General features: G+C 42.9%; 1 protein-coding gene across 5 annotated transcripts in view; it reads right to left on the bottom strand.

The window, feature by feature from the left end:
• The window catches only part of LOC135550066 (sterile alpha motif domain-containing protein 12-like), a 119,076-nt gene that overhangs the window by 27,128 nt on the left and 69,854 nt on the right, over positions 1 to 22,094 (bottom strand). The window contains exon 5 of one of the 5 annotated variants that reach the window (XM_064980530.1): positions 17,776 to 17,827. The exons of the other annotated variants lie outside the window; for them this stretch is intronic. Coding sequence (XP_064836602.1) covers positions 17,805 to 17,827 — 23 coding nt within the window. The 3' untranslated portion in view covers positions 17,776 to 17,804. Of the gene's footprint in view, positions 1 to 17,775; positions 17,828 to 22,094 lie in introns of those variants that run through there. 5 annotated transcript variants of the gene reach the window in all.

Genomic DNA, 22,094 nt, shown 5'->3' with positions numbered 1-22,094 from the left:
CTTTTACATCTCCTTCTCCTCCCCCCCATCCTCCCTCTGACTGTCTGTTGAGAGCCTTGAAAGAAGGCAGTGAAGCAGGGAGACAATTGCAAATCAATTTTCTACTTAAGCACCTATGACAATCACTCCTTTTACAGGAAAAGGGGCATACTGCTTCCCCCACAATTCTATATTAGGGGCAGAAAGAGGGAATTAAAAAAAAAAAAAAAAAAATTAAAAAAAAAAAAAAATCGCAGATTTTCCAAAATCGAGCACAAAAAACGAATCTATTCAAAACCCCCCAAAACAAACAGAGGTTTAACAACTAGAGTAGAATGAAGATGCAGTGCCTAGCCCATATGCAAATACAGAGCAGTGTACAACGGTCTGACAATTAGCGTGTATCTAATGATTATGCATTTATAGCTGCAAATGTCATACGTAGGCCTATGCTTATTTCATGTACATTTATACAGTATTAGGAGAATGTATAGAACGGTAGGCTTTGTAGATATCTAAAAGAGCCCCCCCCTCCAAAAAAATAACACTCTTGCCTTTCTTGCACTTGTCTCTTCTTACAAGTGCCAACTTTTCTGATAGCTGCTTTATTGAAGAGATGTTTTGCCTACTTTGACTTATGTGGTTGTCTCAACTAGCTCCCTTAAGATGATGCACTTACTGTGAGTCATTCTGGGTAAAAAGAGTCTGCCAAATGGACCAATGTAAAAATGGTTCATTGAGAAAGAGAGTGAGAAATGCTCTACGGACGGCACTTTGACAGTGCCTTCAGTAGAGTCGTCGATCACATCCTGAGATTTGGCATCCAGTGAAACGTTCATAGTGTTAATTATTTAAGAAAATACATTTTTTTTAAATGACTAATCTGTCACTTTCCCCCCCACAAGAGTGCCTTGGTGCTAATTTGAAAACACACTAGGATTTCTCTGGAACAATAATTAAATCGTTAGAGCAATACAAATCTGATTTAAAACTAGGACTCGAAGACTAAAGCCATGCCCATCTCACATTGGCTCATTAAAATCGCCTTTCCTGACCAATTAGGAAGTCCATGTTAGCTTTCTGACACTCATCCTTGCACGAACACTTCAACATATAACTGGTCAAGTGCATCCAGGTGTGTGTATCCCCACAAGATGAGTGTCAAAATAAGCATACTAACACGATTTGCTTCGCGACGTCTTCCGATGAATCATCACTATTGTTTTGTCCTCGTCGCCTCCTTTATTTTTTTGGGGTATCTTGTATAGCCCTAGCCTGCTAGCTATCTTTAAAATGTATCGCCTACTGTTCTTACCTCTTTTATTAACCCCCCCTATTTCAATGGTTGCTCTTAAATGTAACAAGCTTTGTGATTAACATCTGTAAGTAAAAAGCCCTCTGCAAATGCATAAGTAATGTACTCGGTCAACCCTGATCGCAGGGAAACGAAGTTAGACTGGGCGAAAAACGAGGATAAACCCCACCAGCGTAAAATGATAAGATTCATTAAGACTTGAAAGGGAAGATGAGTTTGCCGTCATGGAACAGTGGAGAGCAGGTAGGTCGTGCACCGACGGCCTGACACCTCGCAGCGTTGAAGCAGAAAGCCAATCGGCTCCGCAAATCACCCAAAATAAAACTGATCCGATACGTCAGACGACGACAAAACAGTCACCTGAAAACACAAGTGACTAAGTCAGTCAGTGTGGTGGCTGCGTGTGTGTGTGTCAAGGAGGGTTGAGGCATCTAATGAGAATGACAGTTTATACCGCTCTCCATCTGCTCCCACACTCCAGCCTAAAGTCTACTGACTGATAGGTAAATGCAGGCGCTAATTTGAAGAAAGTGGGGGCAGGGAAGACGGATGACAATGGCAACAAAGCAAGACGAGGGAAGAAAGGAGAGACGGGGGGGGGGATACACATGAAGATCCTTTGTCTGGGTTGTCTTTATCAGCGACGGCTGACAGTTGATGGCAAAGAGATGGCGGCGGCAGTACAATTCCCGGTCCTCTTTCTCTCCCCATCTTTCCATCTCTCCTCCCCCTGCAAGACACCACCAACCTGGCTGGTGGGTAATTGCTGCCTGGCTCCAGGAGATCTTAATCAAGGTGTGCCCGTGATGGAGGCGGCGGCCTAGACGAGGCGCTTAGGGGGAGTTAAAGACCGAGAGGAGCGGTTTTTCTTTTTTCCCTGCCGAGGAGGATGAGGCCACGGTGTCAGCGGGAGTGACTTGACTCCTACTCTTTGCCCCAACCTGCAATTACACAACAAGCCACTTCAGGGCAATTTGGGAGCTGCCATGATAAAAACGGAGCGATTTACATCATTGTAAAGCAGCCACACACACACACACACACACACACACACCCCGACCGCTCAGAGCGAGAGAGAGCTGGAGGCAGAGGAGAGTGAAAATGAGAGGGAAAGCGCAAGTGCAGTGTGAGAGGGACAGAGGAAACGAGGGCTGTACGTCCCGTCAGTCAGAGGAATGCACACAGGGTAAACTGTGGTTTTTATATGACCGGTTCGGCCTTTTGATGATGGCAAACACTTGTTTACAGTTACATTGCATATAAACAAATCAAAAGAATACAGACAGTGTCGTTAAATTGAAACGGAACCCGTGGCTAACCGTGGGTTTTGGTTTACATGGCATGTCAGCAGTCGGAGGACGCCGAAAAGCACAAACGACAACCTTCCTACGTTATGCATATTCTTTGGAAACAACAAACCAGCTCTCGTTGACTGTACATCACCTGTAAGCTATTACAGAGCACAAATTATGGCTTTGTTTCCTTCACAGGCCACAGATGCCAGGATGTGGGTCGTAGTTCCAACAGCTCCAGCACAATGTAGATTTGGTGTTCCTTTCCCTGGATGCAGATCCTAACCTGTTCAACATTCAAACCCCTGAGACTGACTCCTGATTCCAGTCTGCTGTTTTTCTCCTGTTTCGCTATAAAAACAATTAGATTTAGATTATGGCTCCCCCCTGGAGAACAATACATGGTGCTGTGTGTGTGTGTGTGTGTGTGTGTGTGTGTGTGTGTGCTCGGGGTTGCCACACGAGTCGTTGGCTCTCAGGGTAAAGTGCATTTATTTCCCCAGTAACGAACCTCTCCCTCCAGACCAATGACATTGTATATGGAATAAGTCTGTAAAAATGGCCAAGGTGCCAGGGCGATAAATATTACTGCAAACATATACAGTACTGTGCAGACAAACACACACTGCATTGGGAAGTTGTCAACAATAGGGGTGATGACGAGCGAATGTAGAGGGAAGTTTTGCAATTTATGTTGCCAGTGATCTGCAGTCAGGCATAACGCAGGCTTAAATAACCATCAATTTGAACAGGGTATATAGTCCCCTATACATTATGCAAAGAGTCTTCTGGGAATCAGAAAGCAGTTTCCAAACACAAACTAGTTAACTGATGTCACTCTGGATGGAGAGAAGTCTGTGTGTGTGTGTGTGTGTGTGTGTGTGTGTGTGTGTGTGTGTGTGTGCGCACATGCTTCTTTCTTTTCAAAGCAGTATCAGTCAGCTCTGTGCTATAGCTTCATATCAGATTATGCTAAGATACTGGTTACTTGTACAACGCTCACCGTAACTCTGTTCACTTTCATTGCAGTTCCACAGACAGAAACAAGTCTGGGCAATGCCTCCCTGGAATATCTCTCTGTCTGATAGAACTATAATCCCGCTGACATCTAGCTAGCAGTACTGCAGAGCAGAGCCCAGACAGTGACAGAGTGGGTGTGTTCCTCCATCAACACAGAGATCTGCTATCAGTCTGTCAGACAGTGTTGCTGTGAGCGTGAGTGAGAGACACTGTAGACAGGGCCGATGGGAGGAGACAGGGACGATGGGAGGAGAGAGGGACAATGGGTGGAGAGAGGGACAATGGGTGGAGAGAGGGACAATGGGTGGAGAGACTGATGGAGAAGAGAATGCTGTGGGGAAGGAGACAAGGAACAGAGCTGATGAGACTGGAGGAGGAGGTTGAGTGGTGATAGAAGATGGCTAGAAGTCTTGTCTGTGTCCTCGATGTTACCTCCGTCTCTATGGCCTAGCACAACCGAGCAACAACTCTCTCAATTCAATTCATGGGGCTTTATTGGCATGGGAAACATATGTTAACATTGCCAAAGCAAGTGAAGTAGATGTAAAAGAAATAAACAAAAATGAAGAGTAAACATTACACGCACAGAAGTTCCAAAAGAATAAAGACATTAAAACGTCATACTATGTATATACACAGTGTTGTAACGATGTACAAATGGGGGTAAATGGTGTCTCTCCCTCCCCGTGGCTCTTTTATAGAAATGAAGACGGAGGCTGAAGACGGACAATACCAACTGCCAGTACCGTTTTCTACAGTGTAGCATTGGTGGCACTTGCTCGTGAACTAGAACTTGCTCCCCTATAAGAAATGCAGAAAGTACATGTTGCCAGGCTCGACCATTGATAGAAGCCACGTTCCATTATAAACACACGGCATGGTACGTCAGACAAATGAAGCATGCGCGAGTCCAAGACCTAAAATGTTCAAGGTCAAACAAGCCTCAAAAACGCTCTCTAGTCACAACGCAACTATTAAACCCTGCCAAATACCTTTTGTGTATTCCGATCTCTAATAGTTTGCATATAATATATTGAAAGCAGAGGTGCTTAGCATTCCTTAAACACCTGCTGCCCCCAAAATCATATTTCTCCGCAAGTCATTTGTCAGCAGTTCTGTGGAGAGGACGAGAGGTGGCAATTCCAACTTCAGGTCAGAATTAAACATTCATCCACGTTTCTCTAACGTGACATTTCGAAGTTGCTACCAATGTCAAATTTGTAAGTGTAACTGAATTTAAGGTTAGGGTTAAGTTTAGGCATTAACTACGAAGGGTTAAGGGTTAAGGGTTTGGGATTGGTTTAAAAAAAATTAAAAAATAATAATAATAAAAAAACGATCCCAAGCCATTAACTCCAAATGGTTAACCTTTAAGTTTTTTTTGTTGCTTAAACTTCAACTTTAAAACACTTAGAAATGTGACATTTGCAAAATAGGTATGAAACGTCTATTTCTGAAGCAAGACTACGAGAGGCAGATTGCTTACGCCCATCCACCATCCCAGTCAACAACACCCTAGCAAAACCAAAACCTACTTGAAGGTAACTCACTGTTGCCCCTAATGGCTGGTTTCCACGTCATCTCCCGACATCCTCAGACATGGAATACTGACTTGCCCAGCCAGTTCACCTGTGATACTAGTCAGTGGAGACCTGAGAATATAGCATTTGTATTCTGCTAATCCCACCTCTACCGGAGGAGGCTAAAAAGACATCACTTCTGCAAACACTGTGCTGGGCGAGGCTGAGTGGCAGCTCCTCTCGGAGGTGGCCAACATTACACCACACACACACATGATCTGGGCAAAAAATAATAATACTCATCTAATTTGTAAAAAATGTCAAAAAAAAACATGATTCCACTTTGACATTGTGCGGTTGTGTAGGCCAGTGACGCAAAATCTCAATGTCATCCATTTTAAATTCAGGCTGTAACACAATGTGTGAAAACTCAAGGAGTGTGAATACTAATGTACTGTATATTAAGAAGCAAAGTGGAAAGCAGCATCCAGGCTGTACCACAACTGGCCGTGATTGGGAGTCCCATATGGCCATCCGGGTTTGGCCGGTGTAGGCTGGCCAAAGTAAATAAGAATCAATTTTTTTGGGGGGGGGGGATTTGACCCCCTTTTCTCCCCAATTTCATAGTATCCAAGACTCTTACTATCTTGTCTCATCGCTACAACTCCCGTAGGGGCTCGGGAGAGACAAAGGTCGAAAGCCATGCGTCCTCCGAAACACAACCCAACTGAGCCGCACTGCTTCTTAACACAGCGCGCATCTAACCAGGAAGCCAGCCGCACCAATGTGTCGGAGGAAATACTGTGCACCTGGCGACCTGGTTAACGTGCACTGCGCCCGGCCCGCCACAGGAGTCGCTAGTGCGCGATGAGCCAAGGATATCACTACCGGCCAAACCCTCCCTAACCAGGACGACGCTAGGTCAATTGTGCGTCACCCCACGGACCTCCCGGTTGCGGCCAGCTGCGACAGAGCCTGGGCGCGAAACCAGGGTCTCTGGTGGCACTGCTAGCACTGCAATGTGTGCCCTAGACCCACTGCACCAACCGGGAGGCCTCAGTAAATAATAATTTGTTCTTAACTGATGTGCCTAGTTAAATAAAGGCTCAATTTAAAAAAAAAGTTATTGTTTGCAATAATCTGTTGATGGCATTTGACCCAACTGAACAGCATGTCAACTCAGAATACAGTTTATTCGGAAAGTATTCCGTTACAGCCTTATTCTAAAATGGATTCGTTTTTCCCTCAATCTACACACAATACCTCAAAGCAAAAAACAGGCTTTTAGATAATTTTTGCAAATGTATAAAAAAACTGCATTTCAGCACACACTTCACACACACACTTTTAAATAGAGATTCTGTAGGTCAAAGGGAGCACTGTAGATCAAACAGTTCCCTGATGTAGGTCCTTTACAAATCTGTAACACACGCACATTCTCTCAACCCTCAAAGCCCCATGAGGATTCCCCTCCATATCCAGCTGCAGGTCAAAGGACACTGTAGGTCAAACAGTTCCAACACACGCACATTCTCAACCCTAAAGCCCCATGTGTGTGTGTGTGTGTGTGTGTGTGTGTGTGTGTGTGTGTGTGTGTGTGTGTGTGTGTGTGTGTGTGTGTGTAAGAGGAAGGACCTATCAATAAGTTCAGTATTTACTGTATGCATATTATAATCTAAAATATGTACGTACACTAGATCTATGCCGTCTGTCTCGCGTCGATTCCATTTAACCTAATTGTATCTAAGCCAATCCTTTTTAACAGAGTAAATGTATCGCTCTCGTAAATATATTCAGTGAATTAATACTATATCTACACGTATCTATAATGAATTCCGCCTGTATAATATGCCTGTATACACCTAGTTTGTATATTAGTTTTGCATAGTGTGCTAAAGCATTTACAGATGTAGGATCTTAAATGTGATCATATTTTTGTAGGAAATGCACACTTTCAGTGTATTCAAGGTTTAAAAATCAAATCAAATTTTATTTGTCACATACACATGGTTAGCAGATGTTAATGCGAGTGTAGCGAAATGCTTGTGCTTCTAGTTCCGACAATGCAGTAATAACCAACAAGTAATCGAACTAACAATTCCTAAACTACTGTCTTATACACAGTGTAAGGGGATAAAGAATATGTACATAAGGATATATGAATGAGTGATGGTACAGAGCAGCATAGGCAAGATACAGTAGATGGTATCGAGTACAGTATATACATATGAGATGAGTATGTAAACAAAGTGGCATAGTTAAAGTGGCTAGTGATACATGTATTACATAAGGATGCAGTCGATGATATAGAGACAGTATATACGTATGCATATGAGATGCATAATGTAGGGTAAGTAACATTATATAAGGTAGCATTGTTTAAAGTGGCTAGTGATATATTTACATCATTTCCCAACAAATCCCATTATTAAAGTGGCTGAAGTTGAGTCAGTGTCAGTGTGTTGGCAGCAGCCACTCAATGTTAGTGGTGGTTGTTTAACAGTCTGATGGCCTTGAGATAGAAGCTGTTTTTCAGTCTCTCGGTCCCAGCTTTGGTGCACCTGTACTGACCTCGCCTTCTGGATGATAGCGGGGTGAACAGGCAGTGGCTCGGGTGGATGATGTCCTTGATGATCTTTATGGCCTTCCTGTGACATAGGGTGGTGTAGGTGTCCTGGAGGGCAGGTAGTTTGCCCCCGGTGATGCGTTGTGCAGACCTCACTACCCTCTGGAGAGCCTTACGGTTGAGGGCGGAGCAGTTGCCGTACCAGGCGGTGATACAGCCCGCCAGGATGCTCTCGATTGTGCATCTGTAGAATTTGTGAGTGCTTTTGGTGACAAGCCAAATTTCTTCAGCCTCCTGAGGTTGAAGAGGCGCTGCTGCGCCTTCTTCACGATGCTGTCTGTGTGAGTGGACCAATTCAGTTTGTCTGTGATGTGTATGCCGAGGAACTTAACTTGCTACTCTCTCCACTACTGTTCCATCGATGTGGATAGGGGGGTGTTCCCTCTGCTGTTTCCTGAAGTCCACAATCATCTCCTTAGTTTTGTTGACGAAAAAGGCTTCTAAAGTTTGTAATTTCCACTTGAAAAATTGCAGACTTGATTTGCCCTAACAAAATGTATCAACCCTTACAAGAAGGGTTTGAGAAAAGCAACATGTTGGTCCCATGTGTCATGAGCTGAAATAAAAGATCCCAGAAATTTTCCATGAGCACAAAACGATTATTTCTCTCAATTTGTGTACAAATTTGTTCACATCCCTGTTAGTGTGCATTTCTCCTTCGTCAAGATAACCCATCTACATGACAGGTGTGGCATATCAAGAAGCTGGTTAAACGGCATGATCATTACACAGGTGCACCTTCTGCTGGGGACAATTGAAGGCCACTCTAAAATGTGCAGTTTTGTCACACAACACAATGCCACAGATGTCTCAAGTTTTGAAGGAGCGTGCAATTGGTATGCTGACTGCAGGAATGTCCACCAGAGCCGTTGACAAAAAAAATAGAATCTCTACAATGTCGTTTTAGAGAATTTGGCAGTACTTCCAACCAGCCTCACAACCACAGACCACGTGTATGGCGTTGTGTGGATGAGCGGTTTGCTGATGCCAACGTTGTGAACAGAGTGCCCCAGGGTGGCAGTGGGTTATGGTATGGGCAGGTATAAGCTGCGGACAACAAACACAATTGCATTTTATTGGTGGCAATTTGAATGGACAGAGATATCGTGACGAGATCCTGAGGCCCATTGTCGTGCCATTAATCCTTTGCCATCACCTCATGTTTCAGCATGATAATGCACAACCCAATGTTGCAAGGATCTGTACAAAATTCCTGGAAGCTGAAAATGTCACAGTTCTTCCATGGCCTGCATACTCACCAGACATCACCCATTGAACACGTTTGGGATGCTCTGGATTGACGTGTATGACAGCGTGTTCCAGTTGCCGCCAATATCCAGCAACTTTGCAAAGCCATTGAAGAGGAGTGGGACAACATTCTACAGGCCACAATCAACGCCTGATCAACTCTGTGGAGGAGATGTGTCGCGCTGCATGAGGCAAATGGTGGTCACACCAGACACTGACTGGTTTCCTGATCCACACCCCTACCTTCTTTTCAAGGCATCTGTGACCAACAGATGCATATCTATATTCCCAGTCATGTGAAATCCATAGATTAGGGCGTAATGAATTTATTTAAAATGACTGATTTCCTTATATGAACTAAAATTGTTGCATTTTTTTGTTAATATTATTGTTCAGTATTACTTGAATGAGTTCTGATAAGTGGTCACTGTGCATATAGTGTTATGAAGGCTCGTTATATTGCTACATATTTTCTAAAATCTAGGTCTATATAGTCCAAGTGTCAGACCCTCCATTCTGGTGGCAGTGGAGTCAACGCTTTAGGTGTGTGTGCGCGCGCGTGCGATCTCTGTCCTGGACTTTATGATCCCCTTGACCCCAATAAGATTTAGGACACGGATATCCACCCCCCGGACACCAATTGTGAAGTGTAGAAGTATACCATAGCATTATTCTACATTTACAGTATAGTATCTAGCAGTAGTATACAACGTATAACCTAAAAGACCAATCTACAATTTGACATAATATGACAGTAGTCCATGGTAAATGCATTAAGGACAGTAATGTCACGAGATTAAGGTAATTTAATGGTTCAGAGGCAGTAAGGGTCATTTTCAAAGCATTGGGTTGACTTCAAAGCAACAGTATTTTTTTAAAAGGTTCATAAGGGTTAATGAAAAGGGGCAAAATGTGAAAATGGATAGAAAATACCTTGAAAATTGGGTACAAATCCTATGTAATATACATCATTAAACAGGATTGGTACAATCCTGCATTCACAAATTCCATTTAGGGCCATCTACATAAGTCAAACCACACAGTGCTGCAATATCCTCTGCAAAAAGTACCACATCACAAAATAGACCTTATTGGAACCAAGACCTAAAGAGAAGTGATATTGGCACAGGAGGGAGTGTTGGAACATAATTACAGTAAAAAAGGTATGCTTAATCCAGTATAAACTAATTCATCATACAAGAGACAAAAGTTCACAGATTATACAGCACAACGGCAGAGTCATGTCTTAAGCTTAAAACAATGACTCGATAATTAATTTATTCTGGGAGTGCTATGAAGTCCAAAAGTTATGGGCGGAGTTAGAAAGTTGGCTAGAGGTTTTGCGATGTACACTGAAAAACAAATGTAAGCAAACACAACAATCTCAAAGATTTTTCTGAGTTAGGTCATTTAAGGAAATCATTTGATTGAAACAAATTAGGCCCTAATCTATGGATTTCACATGACTGGGAATACAGATATGCATCTGATGGTCACAGATACTGTAGCAAAAAAATAATAATAATAATAATAATAATAAGTTTAAAAAATAAAAAATAGGGGCTTGGTATCTGCAGTGCGACACAGCTCCTTCACATAGAGTTGTTCGGGCTGTTGATTGTGGCTTGTAGAATGTTGTCCCACTTCAACGGCTGGGCGAAATTGCAGGATCTGAAACCAGAGCATCCCAAACATCCTCAATATGAGTGAGTGAGTATGCAGGCCATGGATGAACAGGGACATTTTTAGCTTACAGGAGTTGTGAACAAATCTTTTTGACATGTTGCACAATTGAAAGCATCCTGTCGGGCTGCATAACTGCCTGGTACGGCAACCGCACTGCCCGCTGCCGCAGGGCTCTCCAGAGGGTGGTGAACTTTGCCCAACACATCACCGGGGGCACACTGCCTGCCCTCCAGGACTCCTACAGCATCCAATGTCACAGGAAGGCCAAAAATATAAATCAAGGAAATCAACCACCCGAACCACGGCCTGTTCACCCCGCTATCATCCAGAAGTCGAGATCAGCACAGGTGCATCAAAGCTGGGACCGAGACTGAAAAACAGTTTCTATCTCAAGGCCATCAGACTTAAATAGCCATCACTAGCCAGCTACTCAACCCGGCACCTTAGAGGTTGCTTCCCTATGTACATAGACATGGAATCACTGGTCACTTTAATAAATGTTTACATACGGCTTTATTCATTTCATATGTACAGTGCTTTGCAAAAGTATTCGGCCCCCTTGAACTTTGCGACCTTTTGCCACATTTCAGGCTTCAAACATAAAGATATAAAACTGTATTTTTTTGTGAAGAATCAACAACAAGTGGGACACAATCATGAAGTGGAACGACATTTATTGGATATTTCAAACTTATTTAACAAATCAAAAACTGAAAAATTGGGTGTGCAAAATTATTCAGCCCCCTTAAGTTAATACTTTGTAGCGCCACCTTTTGCTGCGATTACAGCTGTAAGTTGCTTGGGGTATGTCTCTATCAGTTTTGCACATCGAGAGACTGAAATTGTTTCCCATTCCTCCTTGCAAAACAGCTCGAGCTCAGTGAGGTTGGATGGAGAGCATTTGTGAACAGCAGTTTTCAGTTCTTTCCACAGATTCTCGATTGGATTCAGGTCTGGACTTTGACTTGGCCATTCTAACACCTGGATATGTTTATTTTTGAACCATTCCATTGTAGATGTTGCTTTATGTTTTGGATCATTGTCTTGTTGGAAGACAAATCTCCGTCCCAGTCTCAGGTCTTTGCAGACTCCATCAGGTTTTCTTCCAGAATGGTCCTGTATTTGGCTCCATCCATCTTCCCATCAATTTTAACCATCTTCCCTGTCCCTGCTGAATAAAAGCAGGCCCAAACCATGATGCTGCCACCACCATGTTTGACAGTGGGGATGTTGTGTTCAGGGTGATGAGCTGTGTTGCTTTTACGCCAAACATAATGTTTTGCATTGTTGCCAAAAAGTTCAATTTTGGTTTCATCTGACCAGAGCACCTTCTTCCACATGTTTGGTGTGTCTCCCAGGTGGCTTGTGGCAAACTTTAAACAACACTTTTTATGGATATCTTTAAGAAATGGGTTTCTTCTTGCCACTCTTCCATAAAGGCCAGATTTGTGCAATATACGACTGATTGTTGTCCTATGGACAGAGTCTCCCACCTCAGCTGTAGATCTCTGCAGTTCATCCAGAGTGATCATGGGCCTCTTGGCTGCATCTCTGATCAGTCTTCTCCTTGTATGAGCTGAAAGTTTAGAGGGATGGCCAGGTCTTGGTAGATTTGCAGTGGTCTGATACTCCTTCCATTTCAATATTATCGCTTGCACAGTGCTCCTTGGGATGTTTAAAGCTTGGGAAATCTTTTTGTATCCAAATCCGGCTTTAAACTTCTTCACAACAGTATCTCGGACCTGTCTGGTGTGTTCCTTGTTCTTCATGATGCTCTCTCCGCTTTTAACGGACCTCTGAGACTATCACAGTGCAGGTGCATTTATACGGAGACTTGATTACAGTTTGCTGCACTGAAAGTAAAGGGGCTGAATAATTTTGCACGCCCAATTTTTCAGTTTTTGATTTGTTAAAAAAGTTTGAAATATCCAATAAATGTTGTTCCACTTCATGATTGTGTCCCACTTGTTGATTCTTCACAAAAAACACAGTTTTATATCTTTATGTTTGAAGCCTGAAATGTGGCAAAAGGTCCCATTCAGATTGCCATCGATAAAATGCAATTGCGTTCGTTGTCCATAGTTTATACATGTCTATACCATTACCCCATCACGGGGCACTCTGTTCACAACGTTGACATCAGCAAACTGTTCGCCCACACGATGCCCTACACGCTGGTCCGCAATCTGCCCGGTACAGTTGAAACCGAGATTCATTCATGAAGAGTACACTTCTCCAGCATGCCAGTGGCCATTGAAGGTGAGCATTTGCCGACTGAAATCAGTTACGATGCCGAACCGCGGTCAGGTCAAGACCCTGGTGAGGATGACGAGCACGCAGATGGGCTTCCCTGAGATGGATTCTCATAGTTTATGCAGAAATTCTTAGGTTGTACAAACCCACAGATACATCAGCTGTCCAGGTGGCTAGTCTCAGACGATCCGCAGGCGAAGAAGCCGGATGTGGAGGTCCTGGGCTGGCATGGTTACACATGGTCTGCGGGTGAGAGGCCAGTTGGACGTACTGCCAAATTCTCAAAAACAACATTTGGAGGTGGCTTATAATAGAGAAATTAACATTCAATTCTCTGGCAAAAGCTCTGGTGGACATTCTTTCAGTCAGCATGCCAATTGCTGACTGCTTTTAAGATACCTTAAAAGAGTGGCCTTATATTATCCCCTGCACAAGGTGCACCTCTGTAATGATCATGCTGTTTAAAATCAGCCTCTTAATCATTTTGAAAACTTTTACTTCAAGTGGAAATCAAATGATCCTCCATCGATAATGCATTATTTCAATATAGTACTACTACAAGCCCTAGAAATATCCAAAAGGACGACAAATTCGAATAAAAAATATTATGGGAACAAACAAGATGGGTATGGATATTGTGGGAACATGTGGGTTTGATTAGTATAATCTCATTCATGTTTGTTGAAATTTTATGTACAGTATGTCTGAATATGTATTTTTTGGTCTTTACTAGTCTTTTTCCTTTATATTGAAGATTGGGCATCAAGTCCCAGCGAACGGCATGTCTAGTTAAGTGGAGCCATGTCTATGAAATGTTAAAGTTCTCTATTGTCTTTTATCGGTCTGTTGTCTAAAAAACAAAATATGTTTTTTTAAATAAAAATATACCTTTAAAAAAAAAGCTAATGCAGAACCTCTTAAAATGTATACATCCAGTCCCAAATTCTGACGGACAGAATTTCAGTGTCTTCAGTAAAATGCCATGGGGAAGACACTGTCCCTTAGACATAGCTGTGCAGTAGCTGACTGCCCGGGCCATAGTCTAGTTGAGTCTGAGGACAGGAGAGTCGAACAGACATTGACAGGTTGCCTTGTCTCTTGCCCTAAAGCCTGTCTCTCTTCTAATACGGACAGCTCAGCGTCCGTACAGCTCAGCGTAGACCGGGCCCCTCTGCGAATGTCACCGAAGTGCATGTCTGAGGTGGCGTAACGGGAAAGGTCGCCTTCCCAATAGCACAGCCTGAGAGGCTAGGAAGTGACTAGCGCTTCAGTCAACCCCTTGCTTTTCTTGCAGCATATACAGATGTATCTATTTATTCTATCTAAATGTCAAGGTAGCAGCCCCCTAGAAATCTCCATTTCTATTTTTGCACAATGAGTAATGAGCCCAACTGAACAACGTGATCCGGCCGAACTTCCACCTGCTATCTGAGGAGCAGAGGACTCTGGAGAAACACTCATTGTTATTCTCCTCGGCTGGCTGGACCTTCTTTTCAATAAAACAGTATTAATGCCATTTTTTGTACTTTTATATAAAACCCGGCCTCTTGACGGCTGGGCGCATCAACAGAAATGGCAAGGGATCTGCGCTCAATATCTTTGTCAGATATATTGTAATTGTGTGGGGCAGGGTGGCAGAGCCCGGCTTGTCGGGATATTGCTTGGGTATTTCCCCAGAGTCTTTGCCGCTTAAAGCAGTCTCTCTGTCGCCCTCTCTCATCCACTTCTCTCGTTCTCTGCCTCAATCTGTCTGTCCCTCTCCTCCCTCTGTCTTTCTCAGTCTTCCCGTCTCCCTCCACTGCTCTCCCCCTCGTCACGCATTTTTCACTCTCAATGTCTGTGCATTAAGCGCACGATATGATCTCAAATAATACAACATACGAGGTGCGTTTGGCCAATGCTGGGATAGCAAAATGATGGTCTTGCACACACACACACACACAAATAGATACACATTCACAACAATAATGGCATTCCAAATGAAGGCAGGGAAATTAAGCATGCGCGCGCAGAGAGAGACTGTGCGAAGATTGCTTTATAGTCAAACTGGATTCGTCTGGTTCAGGGTGGAGAGAGTGCTGGTACTGTTACAGCCTTTTAACTCCTCACACTCGCTCTCCCCCTTCCTCTGCCCGTCTCTTTCTCTGTTAATTTCCACTTGGCTGGAGAGAGCGGAGGGCAAACAGAAGTACTCTAATTCTCTCTACTGCAGACACCACACAGATTCTCCTGGACCGGCTGGGCTTCAGACCGTACCAGGTTCATTTTAGGCAATGGGATTAAGAGGAAAAAAGTTCAAAAGTAGTTGAGAGAGAGGGAGAGGAGAGAGAGAGAAAAGAGTTTCGCTGTGGAATGTGGCGGCAGGAGGAAAAACTGACATCTCATGTTCTTTTCGGAAGATGAAAAATGTTCTTGGGAGATGAGGGGGGAGTTGAAGTACTTTCTTTCATGGCTCCCCTGCAAATCTGGAGGTGATGAATAAGTGAGGGTGCATACGTCCGCTGCTACTCTGAGTAAAAGTATGCAGCTGGTGTGGAGGAGCTGAAGGAATCCCCCTTTCTCTCAGTCCAGATCCAGAACATTTCTAAAAGGTCATTTGTCGACAGACTCAAAACTTAAAATTGCCAATATACTGTATTACTGTGAGCTGATAGGAGACAGCTAGTTGATACGTCTCTGTGGAGGCCAGAATGTAATGCAGTGCAACTCATAAAATATTGTCTATTCATAGACAGCAGATGAGAAGCTGGCTACTGCCACTGTGTGCACCTATAGAGAGATAAGCTACTCAATATGGGCTTCCTGGATCTATTAGAGGCAGTACAATAATGCGTTGTGTAATAAAGAAGTTAATTGTGATGAGCTTTGAAGTAATTATCTGACATTTCCATGATAGTCTATTAACACTGTTGTGATTGTGAAAGAGGCCAATTTACTCCCTAAATTGCCGTTATAAGATCAGGGTCGTATTCATTATTATGGCATGCCATTCCAAAACGCTTTGCAACGGACAACTACCGTTTCCTTTTGGACAAGTTCGGATAACTGACTGAAACAGGTAGGGACTTTCTTCAGTTTGGTTCCTAATGACACCAATGTAAAGTTTGAACAACAATACTTACTAGTTTAATGATCAAAGAACTCCCTCTGCTCCACTTTTCCTGACTCGCTTTCGTTAATTACCAAAACATAGATTACTACAACAGGGAAACATGTTCCTCTGGGACATGGATTCCTTTTGAGAGAGCCAGAGAGTGTACAGTACATAACGTTGAATACAAACTCTCTGATCTGAGCAGAACATGGGCTGGACTAACACCTAAACGCATTATATACTTTTGATATGAGTTTAGCTATAGTAGCCGTGACTGAAGTTAGCTCTCTGGGCTTGGTAACACAGACTGGCTAGCTCACCTCAGCTCTCTCTGTGGGCCTCAACACAGAGGTGAAATCTAATTATGATTTAATGTGCGCTTAATGAGAAATAATATCTCGCCCATAAATATCTGTGGGGTAAGTTTGTCATATACGCTCCGAATGTTCAATGTACAGGACGGTTGTGCCAAAGAAAACAGCTGGCATATTGGCCAACCCGACTCAAATCACCCAGTTATGGTTTCCCTGTGCCAGCTTTATAGTAGGGACACTAGAAAGTGTGCCATGTAATCATTCCTAATATTCTACGAGCCAAACACTCCTGTGCTAATGAGAGCGAGAGAAAGAGAGAAAGAGAGAGCGAGAGAAAGAGAACAGAGGAAGAGAGAACGAGTGAGAGCACTTCTTGTACATTTGCTTTACATTCAAATGCCTTTATGACTCATTGCCTGGAGTGTAACAAGTGACAATAAATGGAACTATTAGAGAGAACACAATGGGCTAAAGAGGAATTGAAACAAAAGTATAGCAACATACATTTGATTTCTCTCTCCCTCTCTGCATAATTACGGTGAGCAGGCGGGCTTGGTGTAAATACAGAGGTGACATGTAGGTGAAGGCCTTAATGGAATTGATTCGGTCTCTGTGTTCCTAATGGCAGCGGGCTGTGGCGGTGTTGTGATGAGCCCTCGGCTCGGGTGAGGGCGAGTTTGATTTGTCGGCGGTTGTCAACGAACGCCGGCTGCATTTTCTCCCGTAATCACTGCGCACTATGCTGCAAAGATGTTTAATTAAAAAGAGCTGTGGTGCGGATGAGGCCGGACGGCGAGGCGAGCTGAAAACTCCATCCGCTGTGCTGCAGCTCCTGAAAGGACTCCAGACCACACCGTAAAGGTCTCCCTCACTCTCGCTGGTACACTCACTCAGCCAACGTAATTAAGTTACAGCACCAGCAATGTTTTCACGGGTGACTGTGTGATTAGATGGAGGCACATTAAAAGGAGAGACAGTGTGTGGAAATGTAAGTTAGGGAATGACACACACACACACCCCTCCATGACATCAGGGCAGCTGGACTTTCCACTATATATAATATATATATATATATTCCTCCTTCAAACAGCGTGGGGTTGGACAACTCTAGGCTTGGACGTACATCGTATTTGGAAAAAGCCACGGGATGGTTTTTCAATACAGTCAAAAACCTTTTTCAATAAAATGTGAACATTTGAAGCTACTTAAGTTAATAGCTGCAGTCAACTTGTGCAACACATTAAGAGATAAAGCAGAGTGCAAAGGCATTGTCTGTGGCTCTATTGAGAAGGTAAGCAAATTGAAGTGGGTCTAGGGTGTCAGGTAAGGTAGATGTGATATGATCCTTAACTAGCCTCTCAAAGCACTTCATGATGACAGAAGTGAGTGCTACGGGCAATAGTCATTTAGTTCAGTTACCTTTCCTTTCTTGGGTACAGGAACAATGGTGGACATCTTTAAGCATGTGGGGACAACACACCTGGACAGGGAGAGATTGAAAATGTCCATTAACACTCCAGCCAGCTGGTCTGCGCATGCTCTGAGGATGCGGCTAGAGATGCCGATTGGACCGGCAGCCTTGCGAGGGTTAACACGCTTAAAATGTCTTATTCACATCGACCACAGAGAAGGAGAGCCCACAGTCCTTGGTAGCAGGCCGCGTCGGTGGCACTGTGTTATCCTCAAAGCGGGCGAAGGTGTTTAGCTTGTCTGAAAGTAAACATCTGTCAGCAACGTGGCTGGTTTTCCCTTGTAGTCCGTGATTGTCTGTAGACCCTGCCACATAAGTCTCGTGTCTGAACAGTTAAAGTGGAGTCGCAATTCGTCTCTGTACTGAATTTTTACCTATTTGATTGACTTACGGAGGGAATAACTACACTGTTTGTATTTGGCCATAATCCCAGTCACCTTGTCATGGTTAAATGCGATGTTTGCGCAAATGCTGCCATCTGTCCACGGTTTCTGATTAGGGTAGGTTTTAGTCACAGTGGGTACAACATCTCCTATACACTTCCTGATGAACTCAGTCACTGTATCAGTGTATTTGTCTATTTTGTTCTCGGAGGCAACATATCCCAGTTCGCATGATCAAAACAATTTTGAAGCGTGGATTCGAATTGGTCAGACCAGCGTTGAATAGTCCTTAGCACAGGTACTTCCTGTTTGAGTTTCTGCCCATTAGGAAGGGAGTCGTGATCTGATTTGCCGAAGGCATCCCGGAAGTTGGAATAGCAGTGATCGAGTGTTTTAGCAGCGTGAGTACTATAATCAATGTGTTGATAGAACTTCGGTAGCGTTTTCCTTAAATTTGCTTTGTTAAAATCCCCAGCTACAATGAAATGCGGCCTCAGGATATGTGGTTTCCAGTTTGCATAAAGTCCAGGGAAGTCCTTTGAGGGCCGTCGCGGTATCGGCTTGAGGGGGAATATACACGGCTGTGATTATAACTGAAGTGAATTATCTTTGGAGGCAATAGGGTCGGCATTTGATTGTGATGTATTCTTGGTTGGGTGAACAAAAGGACTTGAGTTCCTGTATGTTATCACAATCACACCATGAGTAGTTTTGGAACAGCCTCTGGAATAAGTTCAATTGCCCTGGAGAGTAAGAACAAAGGATCCGATTCGGGAAGTCGTATTACTGGTGAGTTACCGCAACTCTGATATACAAAAGTTATTCCCGGCTGTATATAACACAACATTTCCTGGGCTAATGTAAGAAATAAAAAAAATGGTTTAAATACTGCAAAGTTTCCTAAGAGCTAGAAACACGGCAGCCCTGTCAGTCAGCACCATTTTATCATGAATGACAATACCCATTGTGTGTTATTCCCGTAAATCCCGGAATGACATGAAAATCGGGATATCGCCCAAGCCTTTACACCTCTGAGCCTTGTGGCCTCTCACCTACAGGTAACTGCCAAAATAAAGGAAACACCAGCATAAAGTGTCTTAATAGGGCATCGGGCCAGAACAGCTTCAATGCACCTTGGCATAGATTTTTTACACGAGTCTGGAACTCTGTTGGAGGGATCTTTGTTAATTTTTATTTTATTTTATCTTTATTTAACCAGGAAGGGCTAATTGAGATTTAAAATCTCCTTTTCAAGAGCGTTCTGGCCCAGATAGGAAGCACCAAGTCATTACAAAAATTACAGACAAACATGAAAAACTACAAGGAATCTAGTAAGAACCACAGAATTCACAAGAGTATGATCTGACACCGTTTTGTTGGTGGTGGTGGAAAACACTGTCGCAGGCACCACTCCAGAATCTCCCATATGTGTTCAATTGAGTTGAACTCTGGTGACAGACGGCAATGCCATATGGTTTACATCGTGTTCATGCTCATCAAACCATTCAGTGACCACCCGTGGCCTGTGGATGGGGTTAGTGTCATCTAGAGGTCGGCGACTAATCGGAATGTCCAATTAATTAGGTGTCACGTTCGGACCTTTATTCCTTTGTTTTTGTCTTTGTTTAGTATGGTCAGGGCGTGAGTTGGGATGGGCAGTCTGTTTTTCTATGTTGGGTTTTTGTGTTCAGCCTCGTATGGTTCTCAGAGGCAGGTGTTGTTAGTTGTCTAATTGAGAATCATACTTTTCCACCTGGGTTTCGTGGGTGTTTGTTTCCGTGTGAGTGTTTGGGCCACAATGTACCGTTTAGGTTTTAGTTCGTTCACTTTATTGTTTTGTATTTTAGTGTTCAGATCGTTTCATTAAATATTACATCATGAACACCACACTGCGCGTTGGTCCGATCCTTTTTCCACCTCTGAATGCCGTTACATTAGGGCCGATTTAAAGTTTTCATAACAATTGGAAATCGGTATTGTTGGACACCGATTTAAAAAAATATTTTTATATATATATATATATATATTACACCTTTATTTAATCTTTATTTAACTAGGCAAGTCAGTTAAGAACACATTCTTATTTTCAATGACGGCCTAGGAACGATGGGTTAACTGCCTTGTTCAGGGGCAGAACGACAGATTTTCACCTTGACAGCTCGGGGGATTCAACCTTGCAACCTTACAGTTAACTAGTCCAACGTTCTAACCACCTGCCTCTCATTGCACTCCACGAGGAGCCTGCCTGTTACGCGAATGCAGTAAGCCAAGGTAAGTTGCTAGCTAGCATTAAACTTATCTTATAAAAAACAATCAATCAATCATAATCACTAGTTAAACTAGTAATATCATCAACCATGTGTAGTTATCTAGCGTGTCCTGCTTTGCATATAATTGATGCGGTGTGTATTGTTGCTCCAATGTGTACCTAACCATGAACATCAATGTCTTTCTTAAAATCAATACACAGAAGTATATATTTTTAAACCTGCATATTTATCTAAAAGAAATCCAGGTTAGCAGGCAATATTAACCAGGTGAAATTGTGTCACTTCTCTTGCGTTCATTGCACACAGAGTCAGGGTATATGCAACAGTTTGGGCTGCCTAATTTGCCAGAATTTTACGAAATTATGACATAACATTGAAGGTTGTGCAATGTAACCGGAATATTTAGACTAATGGATGCCACCCCTTAGATAAAATACCGAACGGTTCCGTATTTCACTGAAAGAATAAACGTCTCGTTTTTTCGAGATGATAGTTTCTGGATTCGACCATATTAATGATCTAAGGGTCGTATTTCTGTGTGTTATTATGTTAACTAAGTCTATGATTTGATAGAGCGGTCTGACTGGGCGATGGTAGGCAGCAGCAGGTTCGTAAGCATTCATTCAAAACAGCACTTTTGTGCGTTTTGCCAGCAGCTCTTCGTTGTGCGTCAAGCATTGAGCTGTTTATGACTTCAAGCCTATCAACTCCCGAGATTAGGCTTGTGTAACTGATGTGAAATGACTAGCTAGTTAGCAGGGTGCGCCCTAATAGCGTTTCAAATGTCACTCGCTCTGAGACTTGGAGTAGTTGTTCCCCTTGCTCTGCATGGATAACGCTGCTTCGAGGGTGGCTGTTGTCGATGTGTTCCTGATTCGAGGCCAGGTAGCGGTGAGGAGAGGGACGGAAGCTATACTGTTACGCTGGCAATACTAAAGTGCCTATAAGAACATCCAATAGTTAATGAAATACAAATGGTATAGAGAGATAGTTATTATAGGACTAACTACAACCTAAAACTTCTTCCCTGGGAATATTGAAGACTCATGTTAAAAGGAACCACCAGCTTCCATATGTTCTTATGTTCTGAGCAAGGAACTTAAACGTTAGCTTTCTTACATGGCACATATTGCACTTTTACTTTCTTCTCCAACACTTTGTTTTTGCATTATTTAAACCAAATTGAACATGTTTCATTATTTATTTGAGGCTAAATTGATTTTATTGATGTATTATATTAAGTTAGTGTTCATTCAGTATTGTTGTAATTGTCATTTTAAATATTTTTTTATAAAAATATTAATAATTGTCCGATTTATCAGTATCTGCTTTTTTTGGTCCTCCAATAAATCGGTATCGGTGTTGAAAAAAATCATAAACGGTCGACCTCTCGTGTCATCCTATGGGGGTACAGCCATGGTAGCCAAAGTAATGGCCTGCCCAGCATTTTTATACATGACTCTAAGCATGATGGGATGTTAATTGCTTAATTAATTCAAGGAACCACATCTGTGTGGAAGCACATACTCTGTATCCCTCATTTACTAAAGTGTTTCCATTATGGTGGCAGTTACCTGTATAGATGTAAAGGATTTCTGCATCAGATCAGTTGCTAATGTTCAA

Source organism: Oncorhynchus masou, chromosome 12 (genome assembly GCF_036934945.1).
Source record: "Oncorhynchus masou masou isolate Uvic2021 chromosome 12, UVic_Omas_1.1, whole genome shotgun sequence".
NCBI classification, from domain to species: domain Eukaryota; kingdom Metazoa; phylum Chordata; class Actinopteri; order Salmoniformes; family Salmonidae; genus Oncorhynchus; species Oncorhynchus masou.
Note: the sequence above shows the minus strand (reverse complement) of the source record. Positions and strands in the feature narration are given on the sequence as shown.